This window comes from Tuber melanosporum (genome assembly GCF_000151645.1).
Source record: "Tuber melanosporum whole genome shotgun sequence assembly, scaffold_17, strain Mel28".
NCBI lineage: Eukaryota > Fungi > Ascomycota > Pezizomycetes > Pezizales > Tuberaceae > Tuber > Tuber melanosporum.
Window position 1 is genome coordinate 1,042,195 of NW_003298830.1, and position 15,269 is coordinate 1,057,463.

Consider the following 15,269-nt stretch of genomic DNA (forward strand, 5'->3'; position numbering starts at 1 on the left):
ATGATCATGCCTTTTTCCACATTGGTCATTTCAGTTTGAGTGGTCTTTGGATTTCGCTTTTTTGGCTTTGATTTATATCTGGATCGGTTAACCATTGGAAATTTGGAGGAAATTAAAATTAAAGAATTATTTGAATAGAGGATCACCGTATCATGGTGTGTAATATTGTATGGGGCAGGTATCATATGGTTGCGCGATCAGTGAGCTGGTATTTGGCAAGGTGGCATTTGGCGAGGTGGCATTTTTGGTGAGGTTGCTTAGTAAGACGATCACGAACACTTCTGACGAGGCACTGTACCTACATCACAACATTAATTTCGTTAATTCTATCTTGTTTTTAGGTATGTTGTAGGCGACTGAAATCTGCCATTTTTGGTGTAAAATGGTAAAAGGGCCATGAATTCTGTCACCAGAATCGTACTCGTACTTTTTATGATGAGATGGTTACGACCGCCGTCTTGGTGAGCGACACAACTCGGTGCGCCACCGTGTATGGCGTTGGAGTGCCTGTACCGCACCAAATCACTGCTCCTTGTCCCAACTTGCCCAATGTGACATTCCCGCCCTCGCGTTCCCCCGCAACCCTTTCCAAACACGTTCATTTGAGCCTCTTATCCCACTTCTCATGTTATCACCACCACCACCGCCCAATATAAACATCACTAAAACATAGCATCTTCATCATGACCACACTCTAGTACGTGAGCCCGATTTCCCCTATTTCTCCCGCTGCATCGAACCTAACACAGACGAAACAGTAAAACGTTTCGTAGAGCATTGACTACCAAGGACGGTGCTCTACTCGGCAGCATCTTCTCCCCCGAAAATCCGGACCGCGGAACATTCGCCTTCTCTACTAATCACGAGAGGATTCGCGGCGACGTCGAATACGAAATCTCCGGTCTGACCCCCTTACGCGATGAGAATACCAGAGCTGCCTGGATCGACACCTTGGTCTGCTACTGGAAGATAGCGTACATTCTGGAGCGGGACGATGGGGCAGATGTGAGTTGGGCGAAGGCTTACGAGGGGCAGAAGGATCTTTTACTGTTGGTTCCCATCTCTCCCAAAGTTTAATGTCAGTTGTACGGTCGACTGACGGCCATGCGTGATTCTCGCGGGGAATAGAGTTATGGTTAGGGGCTATACAAAGGGGAACTGGCCGCATTGGACACTTCCCGTCATGTACCAGATTTGTCTGTCTTTGAGAACTGTTGCTATATTATCGGATGACCAAGCGCGAAGACTTGGGAAGGCCTCGGAACACCTTGAGGATGCGGCGAGGTATATTAACAAGGCCTTTACATTATGTATCAGCGACCGGTGCGTTCACATGTTGGTGCATGGTTTAAGTGATGGAAGGCCAACCAGCTAACGGTATTGTAGCGCCCCTATTGAGGAATCGAGAAAATGGGGAACTTATTATATTGTTAACCTCATGTTCAAAACTTACTTCAAGGTAGTGTCCTTACACGGATATGTTAATAAGCTGATGATACTAACAATTGACCAGTTAAATTCTGTCGGTCTAGCAAAAAACATACTTCGTGTGCTTCCTGCTTCCCTTGCTGACATGCCACCTTTGGAAGCATTCCCCAAAAGCCACATTGTTACCTTTAAATACTACTGTGGAGTTGTCAGCTTCTTAGAAGAAGACTACGGGAATGCACGTCACTACTGCAGCCCCTGCCCCCCCGCATTGTAACAGCCTCGATTCTAACATATCACCTTAGGCAGAAGCACACCTAACCTACGCTCTAAACCACTGCAAGGCCGATTCCATCCGGAATAAAGAGTATCCCCTCCCCGAATACCTACCAACCCACCTGCGGTTACTCAGCTAAAACTCACCTAGATTAATCCTAACCTACCTGATCCCCACAACAATGTTAACGAAGCACAAACTCCCGACCCTGGAACTCCTCTCCCGTTTCCCCCGCCTAGCAACACTCTTCAACCCGGTTTGCAAAACCATTAAATCCGGCAACCTCCAAGCCTTCGATGCCGCCCTCCGCCACGGCGAAGAAGAATTCGTGAAGCGCAGAATCTACCTCACCTTAGAGCGAACGAAAGACATCGCCATGCGAAACCTCTTCCGTAAAGTCGTTCTGTACCAGAACGAGGAGAGCAGGACTAAGATCCCCGTAAGACAGTTTCAGATTGCCATGGGGTGTGCCGGGCGAGGGGAAGGGCCGGGGGCCAGCGGATACTGGGATGGTAATGATGGTAATAGTGATGGTGAGCATGGGGTAGTGGAGGCGGACGGTGACACGGTTATGCGGTCGACACCGGAGAGGGTCGAAGTCGAGATCGAGGAGGTGGAGTGTTTACTGGCTAATATGATATATAAGGGCCTAATGAAGGGCTATATCTCCCGCGAGAGGCAGACTGTCGTGCTGAGTGGGAAAGAGCCGTTTCCTGGAACCGTAGTGTAAATTTCTGGTGGGATGTGAACCTTGCTGCTTTGGCCGGCGGGTTAATAATATCCCCCCTCGCCTCGCGGGGTTTTCTTAAGAATGATGATATGTGAGTTTTTTCTTGCTGCTGTTAGGAGCTTGAGTTAGCTGGAGGGGGGGTCTCCCTCTCAACTACAGTATCCATTTTGTTTGTGCATGAGATAGTCATTGCATTGTGATTTGGATTAACTTGCTTACTTGCTTACTACGGTTCGGGGCAATGGTTTGTTTTCTTCTCTTTTTCTTTTTCTCCTCATGGTGATTGTTTGACTATGGTGCTGTCGTATGAATGAGTTATCTTTTCTTTCTTTTTTTCGCTTACAGTACATGGATGGGTGGGGGGCTGGTATAGTACTTGTATGGGGAATTGAATTGGATTGAAAGTTGGTAGTGTATGGTACATGGTGAAGGTTTGGTAACAGGGACTGGCTTTTTCGCAACGCCGGAAGGCTTTTGCGTGGCTTCTATAGCATAAGTTCATGTAATTACAGTACCAGTATGGAACGAGGGGGGTAGTGAATTGCACAAATTCGGGTTTTCAGGGATTGGTATTTCCCCTTCCGTGCAACGAAGCGATATGGTAATAGCGAAGGGGGAAAAATAAAGAAGCTTATCCGCCGGATTTCTAAAACTTCCCCTCAATCTAAAATTTGTAAACCTCCTCCTTCTTATACCCCAACTCCTTCAACACCCCCTCCACCTCCCCTTGATCCGAGGGACTATTCTTAACGCCACTGATTGCCTTGTACATCCCCGGAGGACCACACACGAATATCTTATTATTCCCACTGCCCGGTTCCGGCAACACCGTCTTGAGCAACTCCTTCGTCACGCGTCCCTGTGTGGCCCGCCTCGACCCCTTCGGCGCATTATCTAGCAGATAGAAAGCCCTAAACCTCTGCGGGTACGTATTCTCCAAGTTCTCCAACTCTCTCTTTAGCAATATGTCTTCCTCCGTGAGGTTGCCAAAGACTAGGGTGACCTTGGTATTGTCCTCCGGGTTGCGGAAGATAGCGCGCATGAGCTGGTACATAGGGGTTATCCCCGTGCCGCCGGCGATGAGTGCGATGTGCTCGTGCTTGTTCGGTGTCCACTCGTATTTTGGTATGGGGCCTTTAAAGGAGAGGCTTTGGTCTATGTTCATTGAGTGTAGGTGTGTGCTCATTGGCCCGTTGTCGTATTTTTTCACCAGGAGGTCGAGGTAGCCACGGGCGTCTTCGTCATTTATTGGAGTGTAGGGTCTGATTGTGGGTTTTTCGTCGGTGGGGGATTTGTATTTAGTTAGGAGGGCGGCTGTGGGGAGTAAATTTGTTAGCGACTTTGGTGCATTTTCCCATCGGAGGTGGGGGTAGAAGGAAGGAGGGCTTACAGGCCACTTTCAACCCACTGACATGATTCTCGCTCGGGAGTTTGAAGCGGAACTTCTTCGTATTGTGAGTTACGGGGGTGATTTCTACCAACTAATACATTCCTTCATGAGAACCTCTTCCAATTCCCTTATCCCCTCATCGAAATAGAGTGTGCCAAACAACAAACCTTCAAATCAACCCACTCCCCGTTCCCCTTGAAGGTAGTCTCCGCCGCCTTAGCCTTCTCACTGCCGGTTGTGTAATAGTAGTAATACCCCGCCCCAGCAGCGCTTCCTGCGACCACGGAGTACAACAGCAAATTGGACTTTTTCGGTTTATTTGCCGCAGCAGAAGCGTAAGTTCTACGAGAACAAGTAGCAGGAGTGAAAAGGGAGGAAGTGCGGGCGAGGGCGGCGCGGGCAAACATGTTTATTATGAGATCTATTGGGTATTCGGGGAATTGGTGAAAGGAAGGGGATGGTGGTGGTAGTGGAGTTTTCCGTCGTCGAGTATAGTGGGTAGAGAGGGTGGGAGGAGGGTAAAAAGGGATGAAGAGGGCGGAACAGAGGAAGAGGGTGGGTGTTTGTGTAGTAGAAGCCCCAACCCCTCAACGTTCCACAACCCCACAACGTTCCACCCCTGTAGGCCATACCAATTACAATTTCGAACATAACAACTACAGATAGCCATCTAAATACAAAAAATAAAATCATAGGGAGATCGATCATGATTATTAAAACAAAGGCACATCATAATATACTCCTCCAACGATGTCTGCTTTGCATGTAATTGGTGATGAAGGAGGAGAGGACTGCAGGACTCCACTTGCTCTTGCAGCTGCCTGGTATGACAGAAATTGGCTGTTCGGGGATGGTAGTACTCGGCAAGTGTCTGAGGCAGGTTGCTGGTACTCCAGCAGCTGAGTTTCAACCCAGTTGAGCGTGGCTTGACGTGTATGATCGCGGGCCTCTGCAGCATCCAACCTCTGTCCCACCTCCTGTGCTAGTTTCCTGAGCTCCCATGTCGTGCCGTCACGATGGAATTGTTGTAGCAGCAAGGCAATCTCCCTGCCACTTTTATCTGCATACTTAGCCTGTACAAGCCGAGGAGGGTGCAGAGGGAGGCCATTATCATTATTATTATCGGAAGTGGCAGCTGCCTTGAGTGAGATAGCAACATTCAGTGGTATAATACCAGTATGGCGAAATCTATGCTGGCAATTTCGTTCAGTGATCGCAGGAGCTTGAGCCTCATCATACATTTTGAAGAACAATTGGAATGTAATTTTCAAAATGCCTTCAGATATGTGTCAGTAGAGCTTATTATGAAATGACTGCTTCAGGACTCCAAAAGTGTGACGATCTCTCCTCGGATAGTTAGTTCTTGGTGACAGGGAACGATATTTCTCTTCTTCTGTTTCTTTCCTTAGTCTTACGATAGTACTAGGCCTCTGCCTACGTTACCGATAGTACAAGACCTTTGTCTTCTATTGGAAATGCCTATCGTAAGCTTTCTCTAATGCTTCTTTGTGAAGAGCTTTCCTTGATGTAATGATAAAGTTGCAATAAAGATAAAGATTGTAAAGGTGTTTTATATTCATTAAAGTAATAAGTAGGAAAAGTACTTAGAATTCAATCTAATTTTATTTAAACTCATACGGCCAACACTATCATATGACGAGCCCCTGCCAGCACAGGGATACTGCTAACTGGAATACCACTAATCTTAAGCTAACTAAGTCTATGGTCTCGCACCTACCATCCCTGAGTTATGTCTACACAAGAACTAATTACAAGACTATCAAACCACCCAGTGCCCACCCCAGTCCAAGTCTGTAGCCCCTCTGATATGAAGCCAACCAGCACTAAGTGTAGCTGAAGCTGAGTAAAAGACCAACCCGACCAGGTTCCTCATCTAACAAACATAAAATCACTACTATCCAGTCTAAAAACTGTCCTACAACCCCTCCACTATAGTAGAAAACTAACAAAATATACAAACTACTACTACAGGTGACACAATGGCAGGGAGGAGGCAACCAACATGTCAACCTCTCACACCTGCATCCCCAGCTGTTGACCCTATGAACCCATTTTGCCAGTTGCCTCTGCAGAGTGTACTAGTGAGGAGGACCTATACCAGCTGCCTGTCTTCCAAACAAAACAACACAAACATAAGAAATACATAGAGGTGGTGACAGACCGAAAAGGTCAGTGGGGCCTATCTCCTACCTGTGGTGCTATTCCCCCTCTTGCCCAACCCATAGCCAAACCAAAGAAACCAAACAAATCCTACAAAGCCCAACGTGTAAGACCTAAATAAGTCTAACTAGATAGTCGCAACTTATTATCTGTACAGGTGGCCATCAGCCAACTGGTCTGTCGGGTAACTTTACAGTACGCAGCAGCTTCACCCAACAGCCTAAGTCAGACCGGAAACACTTAATTAGACCTCGCCCAACCTGATGCAGGCCTGACCAGTACTCGCAGGCGCCTCTCTCCCCCCAATCAGCCCCCCCCAAGCCCCACATGCCAGACGTCATAGAGCCCACCCAGCACCCCCAGCTCCTCAGACAGATCAACCATCCGATAGCCACAGGACAGCCTATACCTAACCCCATCAGGCAGCCACTGGTCTTGGCCATGCCAATAGAGTCCTAACCCTCAACATCATATAGCCAAGGGGGGCCCACCAGCCACAGCCAGGAGCTACAAAGGAGGTAGCACCAACACCCGAAGGCGCCGGCACTAGCCACACCATCCAATCCCAGCTGAACTGAAGTCTGACCAAGCTGGGAAAGAGTAAGCAGAGCCAGTTAAAGCCAGCCCTACAGGTCTGGCAGCAGGCACGGACTGAACAATGAGCAAGAGGCATCTCCAACTGACATGACAAGAAGGAGAGGGCGAATGAACAGAAGCAGACAAACAGAAGGTAGGCCCCACTTGCAATGGGTGAAGCTGACAACTACAATCCACAACCGAACCACTCAAACGCACAGACAACGCGAGTGCCTGGGAGCCAATCATCTTACACCACCCCAGGAAGCAACAGAAGACCATACCAGGGGGTAAGAGTTTTCATGGTCAAAGCCATCCCTACTGAGAGGGGGAGGAGACACCTGACTGAATCACCGTAAATGCCACAAGGACAAAAGCTCCAAAGGAACAGCGATAAAGATCATAGGATTTCGAACGTAGAAACATAATGTAATGAGGAAGGGCTGGGTGGGTACCATCCTGCCATCTGAGGAATGATGTGGCTGGTACAATGAGTTGATACTTGGGAAGGTCATCAGTCTAACCCAAGGGCGTTTTGTATTGTGAGAACTAAGGACTCTGTTAAAACCCAACAAGCAACATGAGCTGGCCCAGAGAACGACATGGGTGATCCCCTCAAACACAATGTTCAATTCCTCACAATCGAATGCAATACCTGCGAGTAGACGATAGATAAGAAGCTGAAGATATTTTACCAAAAGGGGCTTGTAAGCGACAGTGATGAATAGCTCGAAGTGCCAGCATGATGAGATAACCAGCAGGCGACGAAACGAGAAGCAAACAAGTAATCCGCCACGCAACGCCTAACAGACCTCAACACCAAGAACCCCAGGAACTACTGAGCGAACTCAGATATCTCCTCCAGAATCCAAGGCATTAAGGCCCATTATAGGTGGGAAAGAAACGCTCTGGGCGAAGCGATGGCAAGGATGAGGAAAAGTACTTAGAACAAAGCATGAAGAACCTATCCTCCTTGGCTGCATCAGCATCCTTATATAGTGTTCTTCCTATCCATAGTCATGTGACCCAAAGTGGTCACATGTGCGAAACCAAATCATAACAAACTAATCATGTGACCAAAGTGGTTACGCACTCAAAACCCATGACCATATAGCAAGGTCATGTGCGAAAACTCATAAACCAATTATAATACAATAAACAAGTCATATGACTTGACTGAGTCATATGCATGAAACCTAGGACCTCATAATGAAGTCACGTGTAAAACATAAATCGTATGCATAAAGTATACCCGCAAGGCATACTAGCAAGATGCACATCCCATGACTCATAATTGAGGCATGTGCGAACCATAATAAATCATAGCATAATAAATCACATGACCCAAATGAGTCATATGCGTGAAACAATAACATACCTATGACTCATAATCATGAGTCATATGAAAAACTTTTTCCATGCCAAGCCACATTCGTGACAAAAAGTCACCAAATCAAAAGGCTGAAGCAGGTAAGATGAATGTGGTGGGAGCCAAATAGGTACAACTTTATTGAAATAGCATAATTCAAAAAATTATTGGCCTTTGTGAGAACCATGTCCATCTAAAATGAGAATTCGCCAGGGCATCTGCCACTTAACTTTGGAAGGCTTTAAATAAGGTAAGAACACTTTCCTTAACTACTCATAAACTGTAACATAAGTTGCAAAGGTATTGTCTGTCTGAGCAAGGTAGAATTTGAAGTCTTCAATAAGTTATTTGTAACCTGGAAGGATACTCTTTGGAAAAACTGTCTTCTTCATGATGAACAATGGCGGGACAGATTTCCCAGTAGGAGTTATGCACTCAATGCATGTAATAAGTCTTGTGGGACCTGATGGTGTAGTGAAGGTCTGGTACTTTTTTGTGGTTTTAGTTCTCATCACAACTCGTTTATCATGTGAAGAATCACCAATTGCAAGGCCAGATTCATCCATGTTCTTGTTAGGAATACCAGAACCTGATACCTAGAAACCACCCTAAGTAGGGTAACCCCACTTGGAATTGGAATCTCTGGTCTCCAACACCCCCCTCCGGCTCCCTTACGGAGCCCATGCGTCATCATATATATCAATCTCAGTTGCGTCCTGTGACTATATTACCACAGAATTGAAGGTGTTCGAATAATATCATATACGTAGCCGCCGTCCGTCCGACCGAATTCTGTTCACAGGATATATGAGAGGGGACCTTCGGCTAGGTCTGGGAAGTGGAACGGAGTGATTCCGTCAACTACTCAGAAAGTTACTTGGCTCCAAATACATGATACCTTTCGTACAGGCCGTAAGTAATGGGATGATTTCGCATAAAAAGATGGTATCAAATGGTAAAGGATCTCTACTAGAGACCAATACATTTACATCCACCAGAAGAGTCTAGAACTCTAAAAGACACTACTAAAGAAGCCAATGAACTTCACGGAGTGTTGCAACTAGGTTTCGGAACACATCGTAATCATGGGGTGATCCTCAATACTACAATGGTTACTGAAACCTATTACCCAGAGAGCTACCAAGGGTTGCCGACCGAGGGATTAATTGCCAATCTGGTGGAATAGCTTCCTGCAAGTTGATAGGAAGTCATCTAGAGAAAATCTATCGGTTGGGTATGGAGTTACAAAGGATCGGAGTCAGACGACCTATGATAATTGTAATGACGACCACCTTTGCAGATATAGCCGTGGATAAAACTGATCATTTTATCAATGGCGAAGACAATTAGAGCCAACTAAGTTCGACTTAAGAACTAGGCCATAAGTCCAAAGACTCTGCTAATCGGGATATTACTATTGGAGACAGTACGTTTCCTAAAAAGAAATATCGTAATTACCGAAGAGGGTGTGATGGTTTTCAGGGTCCACAGGTGTTCGAACCTTGGAAGAAAACTCGACGTTGTGAATTACGATTAAAGAAGTACATAGTTGTATGATAAATAGATGTAGTCCGCGAACACTCAGACGCGGAATATAAATATTGAAGTGCCTCCCAAGCTTTAGACATCATCAAGCAATGGAGAAGAGACCTTAACAATATAATATTGTTTCTACGATTGTACCCTACTTTACCTACTTTACTTTGCTCCTAGTTGTCATAAACAAAATGAGCGAAGTCTGAGCCTTCCTAGACAATCTCCGTCTACAAAAACGAATCTTGATTGGCCTAGACAATCTTGAAGTCTATCAAGTTGTCTCCGCCTAACAGTTCTAGATGTCCTGTGATTGTACCTTGTAATGGCAAAGAACTTGCATTAATCGATTTGAGAACTTTTCAATTAATTCAGGTGGAATGATCTAGCAGTCATTTTCAAGGGCAGCTACTCTGACAATCTTCAAATCTGGATAGTGCTCGATGAACTTAGCAACTCATTTCTTACCTGGCACTGTTGTCACCATCTCTGCAGCCATGAACTGAATTATTTGTAGAGGATATGGGAATCCACAGTACTGCATTTCGAGAATCCAATCCTTTAATTCCTTCTCTGAGCATGTAAGAGAAGTTGTCTATTTTCATCGCTTTCAGTACAGGTGGGGATTCTGGCAAGCCATCTACCTAAGGATATTCATTCGATTCGGTGCATTTTCGAGCTTTTTTGGATTGATTGCCCATTTTCAAGTAGTGGCTGGATGTGGGCGGCATCAGCAAAAGTAGTGGTTTTCTATTGTAGTGATATGGAGATAGTTGGAGGTTGGACTATTATAGTCTACAGAGGTGGAATGTTATAGGGTGGTGGAATGTTGCGGAGTTAGGGCTTCTAGTTGGTGGTGGGAAAATGGAATAGAATGATGTCCTTATTCTGGACCAGTTGCAGTCAACCTAGGTAGCTAGAGTCTCAAAAACCAAATTGTTTTTCCTGAGCCCTTAAGGACATTCAAGCCTTTTTTGTTAACCATCTAAAAGTAAGCAATTATCTTATATCTATTGGGTAAGATCACAGATAATAAAGTATGATAATAATATTATTATTATGATACCAGGTCAAATTATTGAGCAAGGCAAGAGCAGCCCACCATCACTGTAAAATACAACTTATACAAATATAAACACCCAAAATAAAGTTAAAATTTAGGCAGAGGTTTAATAAATAATATTATAAGGATTTCTCAGGTAAGATTACAAAATAAAAAAAATCAATACTTAGTTTACCATATATTTGTATCTAAAACCACAGCCATTCTCCTATGTCTTCTAACAGTATCTGGATTATCCTTAGTTTTACAGATATTAGGAAGGTACTGGTGTAGCTATTTTTTCATTTTCTAATAGTACGTAATAAGGGTTTCCTGTAGGAAGATAGATCTTAAGAATGTAACTGTACTAAAGTATTCCTTAGAAGATAAAAGTAATTATAAAATCTCGATATCTCAACGGCAGAGTTGAGAAATTAAGGTAGTAAAATATAATATTATTAAGCCTAAAACTTTATAGAATAAGTTTTAGTTCTGAGAAAGAGTATTGTCAGAGTAGAAGAGAACTTATATATACTTAAGTAAACTTCTTGTACTACTCAGTATGAAGTTGAGGTAGCTGAAGATACAGAGGCTAGCTAAAGAGGATTAGTTTTACTATATCTTAATTCTATACTAAAAACTATAATAGAAAAATTGACAAGAGGAGAGTGATTGACTATTATACTATTTAACAAGAGAAAATCTTCAATTTCCTCCTGTATTCTTTTACAGTACAAGTAATACCTGAATTTCTCTTAAGATGTATTACTAATAATAGATGAAAACACTCTAGTATGTGTTAATCAATATGATAATATCTCTTAAGAATGTTTAGACTTTATAAAGTTGGTTTGATTAGCAAATTTACCAAATCTAAATCTGATAGAAACAACTCAGATTGAACTAAATAACTAGCTTTATAAGCTGATTGGCTCCTACAAGACCACCTGTTAAATCCATATATTCTTAGAACAGGTAAAGATTTAATTATTGTATTTATATTTGTTAGGCGGAGACAACTTGATAGACTTCAAGATCGTCTAGGCCAATCGAGATTCGTTTTTGTAGACGGAGATTATCTAGGAAGGCTTGGACTTGGCTCGTTTCGTTTATAACAACTAGGAGTAAAGTAAAGTAGGTAAAGTAGGGTAGAATTGTAGAAACAATATTATATTGTTAAGGTCTCTTCTCCATTGCTTGATGATGTCTAAAGCTTGGGAGGCACTTTGATATTTATATTCTGCCTCTGAGTATTCACGGACTACATCTATTTATCATACAACTATGTACTTCTTTAATTGTAATTCACAATGTCGAGTTTTCTTCCAAGGTGCGAATACCTGTGGACCCTGAAAACCATCACACCCTCTTCGGTAATTACGATATTTCTTTTTAGGAAACGTACTGTCTCCAATAGTAATATCCCGATTAGCAGAGTCTTTGGACTTGTGGCCTAGTTCTTAAGTCGAACTGAGTTGGCTCCAATTGTCTTCGCCATTGATAAAATGATCAGTTTTATCCACGGCTATATCTGCAAAGGTGGTCGTCATTAAAACCATCGTAGGATGTCTGACTCCGATCCTTTGTAACTCCATACCCAACCGATAGATTTTCTCTGGATGACTTCCTATTAACTCACAGGAACCTATTCCACCAGATTGGTAATTAATCCCTTGGTTGGCAACCCTTGGTTGCTCTCTGGGTAGCAGGTTTCAGTAACCATTGTAGTATTGAGGATCACCCCATGGTTATGACTTGTTCCGAAACCCAGTTGCAACACTCCGTGAAGTTCGTTGGCTTCTTTAGTAGTATTTTTTGGAGTTCTAGACTCTTCTGGTTGATGTAAATGTATTGGTCTCTAGTAGAGATCCTTTACCATTTGATACAATCTTTTTGTGCGAAACCGTCCCAATACCTACGGCCCGTGCCAAAGGTATCATGTCTTTAGAGCCAAGTAACTCTCTGGGTTGTTGACGGAATTACTCTGTTCCACTTCCCAGATCTAGCCGAAGGTCCCTTCTCATATATCCTGCGAACAGGATCCGGTCGGACGGACGGCGGCGATGTATGTGGTGTTAATCTAACACCTTCAGTTCTGTTGTAATATAGTCACAGGACGCAACTGAGATTGATATATATAATGACTCGTGGGCCCCGTAAGGGAGCCGGAGGGGGGTGTTGGAGACCAGAGATTCCGATTCCGAGTGGGGTTACCCTACTTAGGGTGGTTCCTAAGTATCGGGTTCTGGTATTCCTAACAATATTAAATCAAATTACAGATTTCTTTCTTCTTTTATTTTTAAACATGAAATGATTATTAACAAAAATGTATCAACTGATATATTAGGTCTATACTTGAATGACGTAAGTCCTGCATTGAGGAAAATAGAGGAAATAATTTAGGACCTGTTTAGTATGCCACTTTTATACCATAAAAGTAGTTTTTATAGTATAAAATTCTGTATCTGAAACTTTTATATTAAAGAGGTGTTTGTGTTAGGCATATATGGTCTAATGATAGTCTGATGGTAATATTATATAATTGACTATAGAGATTACAAATACAATTCATAGTTGCAGCAAAGTCATTATAGTTGCAGCAAAGTCATTTCAGAATTAATATATAATTTCTAATTACAACTCCTGGATCACATACCAATGAGGATCAGACAAATACATGACTTGCTGGCTAAGAGATTTTCTATTAATAAGATTGAAGTAAATTCCCTCTTGCCAATAAGATTTTACTAGGAGAAATCTATAGGTTGGTTATTGAATTATTGTTGCCAGAAGTCATGAAACTTCAAAAGCCACCAATATCCCTTTAAGACTAGGTGTATGTTAGATGACTAAGGCTAAAAGAGTCCCTCTTCCAGGAACAAGATCCAAGTAGAATTACAAATAAATAGCCAAACTGTTAGGCAGAGACAACCTGTATAGACTCAGAGTTATCAAGGCTAATCAAGATTTGTTTCTGTAGATGGAGATTGTCTAGGAAGGCTTAAACTATACTTATTTCATTTATAACTACTAGGAGTAAGGTAAAGTGTTTAAAGTAGAATAGAATGGTAAGAACAATATTATATTGTTAAGGTCTTTTCTCCATTTGCTTGATGATGTCTAAAAGCTTGGGAGGTATTTCAATAATATATTCCGTATCTGAGTATTTGTAGACTACGTCTATTTATTATACAAACTATGTACCTCTCTGGTTATAATTCATAATGTCGGGTATTCTTTAAAGATGTGAACACCTGGAGACTCTGAAAATTACTACACTCTCTTAGATAATTACAATATTACTAACTGGAAACTATACTGTTTCCAATAGTAATTATCCAGTCTTCAGAGTCTTTTAGACTTACAGTCTAGTTCTTAAGTAGAACTGGGTTGACTCTAATTGTCTCCATCATCGATGAAATAATCAAATTCATCTGCAGGTTGTATCTGTGGAGGTAGTCGTAATTTTAATCTTTCCACGTCGTTTGACTTTAAACCTCTATAACTCTGAATCCAACCGACAGATATTTTCTGGATAACTTCCTACTAATTTTTAGGAAGCTATTCTACTAGATTGGTAGATAATTCCTTAGTTGGCAACCCTTGGTTGCTTCGGAAAGCTCTGTGAAGTCATGTAAGTAACCTTCTTAGGTCACTGACTTTGAAGCTTAATATCTACTGATCCAACCAATATTATATCTAACCAGTAACATTTTGCATGTAGACAAGAAGCACCTCTATAGGATGGAATTTTAACCCTTTGTTTGAAGGTCCTTGGTTCGTGCAGGGAGCCTTGCAGTTGCAAGAGGCATTGGTAGAAAATCACTCAATACCGGAAATAACTTTGACGATAACAGGAGTTGAACACATGATTTCCAGGAAGGAATCATGTCATATTCTAATTAAACTACAGACAAGTGGGCCCCATTAGGAGGCTGGAAGGTAGTGTTAGAGACTAGAGATTCTAATTCTGAGTGGGATTACTCTACTTAGGTTGGCTCTCAGGTATCAGATCCTGGTATTCTTAACACAAACTAGAAATGGATAGAACTCTGAAATGATGTTTGTATTTCGAGATTCATGCAAGCATATATTGCTTATGTACCAGCTCCTGATAATAAACTTAGCATGTTCTGATTCAGAAGAGATAATTGAAATAATAGCAATTATGACTACATTTCTAGACTATGTATATAAGACCTAAGAATTATGAGAGTATTATTGGAAGATAGGGAGCTATCATCTTTAGATTAATATCTCATCTCTTCAAGGTCAAAGTGGTGTGTGAATTTTCGGTATAAAATAGTATTTGCCATTCGATGAAACTGAAGTTGAAAGCTCTTCAGTACAAATTAATATAAGAGCATTAGGTACGACTAGAATAGTAGAAATACTTTAATAACAATTTTTATCACTTTATCTTTTGAGCCTTCCTAGATATTCTCGACCAATAAGTTTTAGGCTCTAACCTATATTCTATAAAATCACTTCCAACTACTATCTAGTAGTTTGGTAAGGTTCTAGAATATATGATATATTTCTCTTGTCAAGATATTTATTTTGTTCTATATTTCTCAATAAGAGTTTAGATATTGTACATAGATAAAATTAACCATGATTCAACAGAGAAAGATCTTCGGCGATGCCAACCACACTCACCCACTAATCCACTATCATGAAAATCAAAAAAAAAATTAAAAGACACCCACTCACACAACGAAGTGAGCCCGCCCTGATCGCGAG

General features: G+C 42.3%; 2 protein-coding genes; one reads left to right on the plus strand and one right to left on the minus strand.

Annotated features, from left to right (window-relative positions):
• Nucleotides 1-585: 585 nt before the first annotated feature.
• On the plus strand, nucleotides 586-2,435 carry GSTUM_00005100001 (uncharacterized protein; the record flags this gene model as incomplete). XM_002837069.2 has 8 exons in its annotated part: nucleotides 586-697; nucleotides 759-1,049; nucleotides 1,129-1,323; nucleotides 1,387-1,459; nucleotides 1,514-1,670; nucleotides 1,738-1,795; nucleotides 1,856-2,172; nucleotides 2,254-2,435. Exons 1-8 carry the CDS (start codon nucleotides 684-686, stop codon nucleotides 2,433-2,435), a joined length of 1,287 nt encoding a protein of 428 aa, XP_002837115.1. The 5' UTR covers nucleotides 586-683.
• A 554-nt stretch (nucleotides 2,436-2,989) lies between these two features.
• GSTUM_00005101001 (uncharacterized protein) lies at nucleotides 2,990-4,342 on the minus strand. XM_002837070.2 has 3 exons: nucleotides 3,993-4,342; nucleotides 3,826-3,916; nucleotides 2,990-3,749 (listed from the first exon to the last, which is right to left on the minus strand). The coding sequence occupies exons 1-3, from the start codon at nucleotides 4,230-4,232 to the stop codon at nucleotides 3,100-3,102; spliced, it is 981 nt and encodes a 326-aa protein (XP_002837116.1). The 5' UTR covers nucleotides 4,233-4,342; the 3' UTR covers nucleotides 2,990-3,099.
• Nucleotides 4,343-15,269: the final 10,927 nt, after the last annotated feature.

What these genes read in the sequence shown, in the direction of transcription:
- GSTUM_00005101001 (XM_002837070.2), bottom strand. Translation starts at nt 4,232, where the DNA reads ATGTTTGCCCGCGCCGCCCTCGCCCGCACTTCCTCCCTTTTCACTCCT. An exon ending in GGGAGTGGGTTGATTTGAAG is followed by an intron (nt 3,917 to 3,992) that starts GTTTGTTGTTTG and finishes GGAATGTATTAG; the next exon opens with TTGGTAGAAATCACCCCCGT. An exon ending in CAGTGGGTTGAAAGTGGCCT is followed by an intron (nt 3,750 to 3,825) that starts GTAAGCCCTCCT and finishes TACTCCCCACAG; the next exon opens with CCGCCCTCCTAACTAAATAC.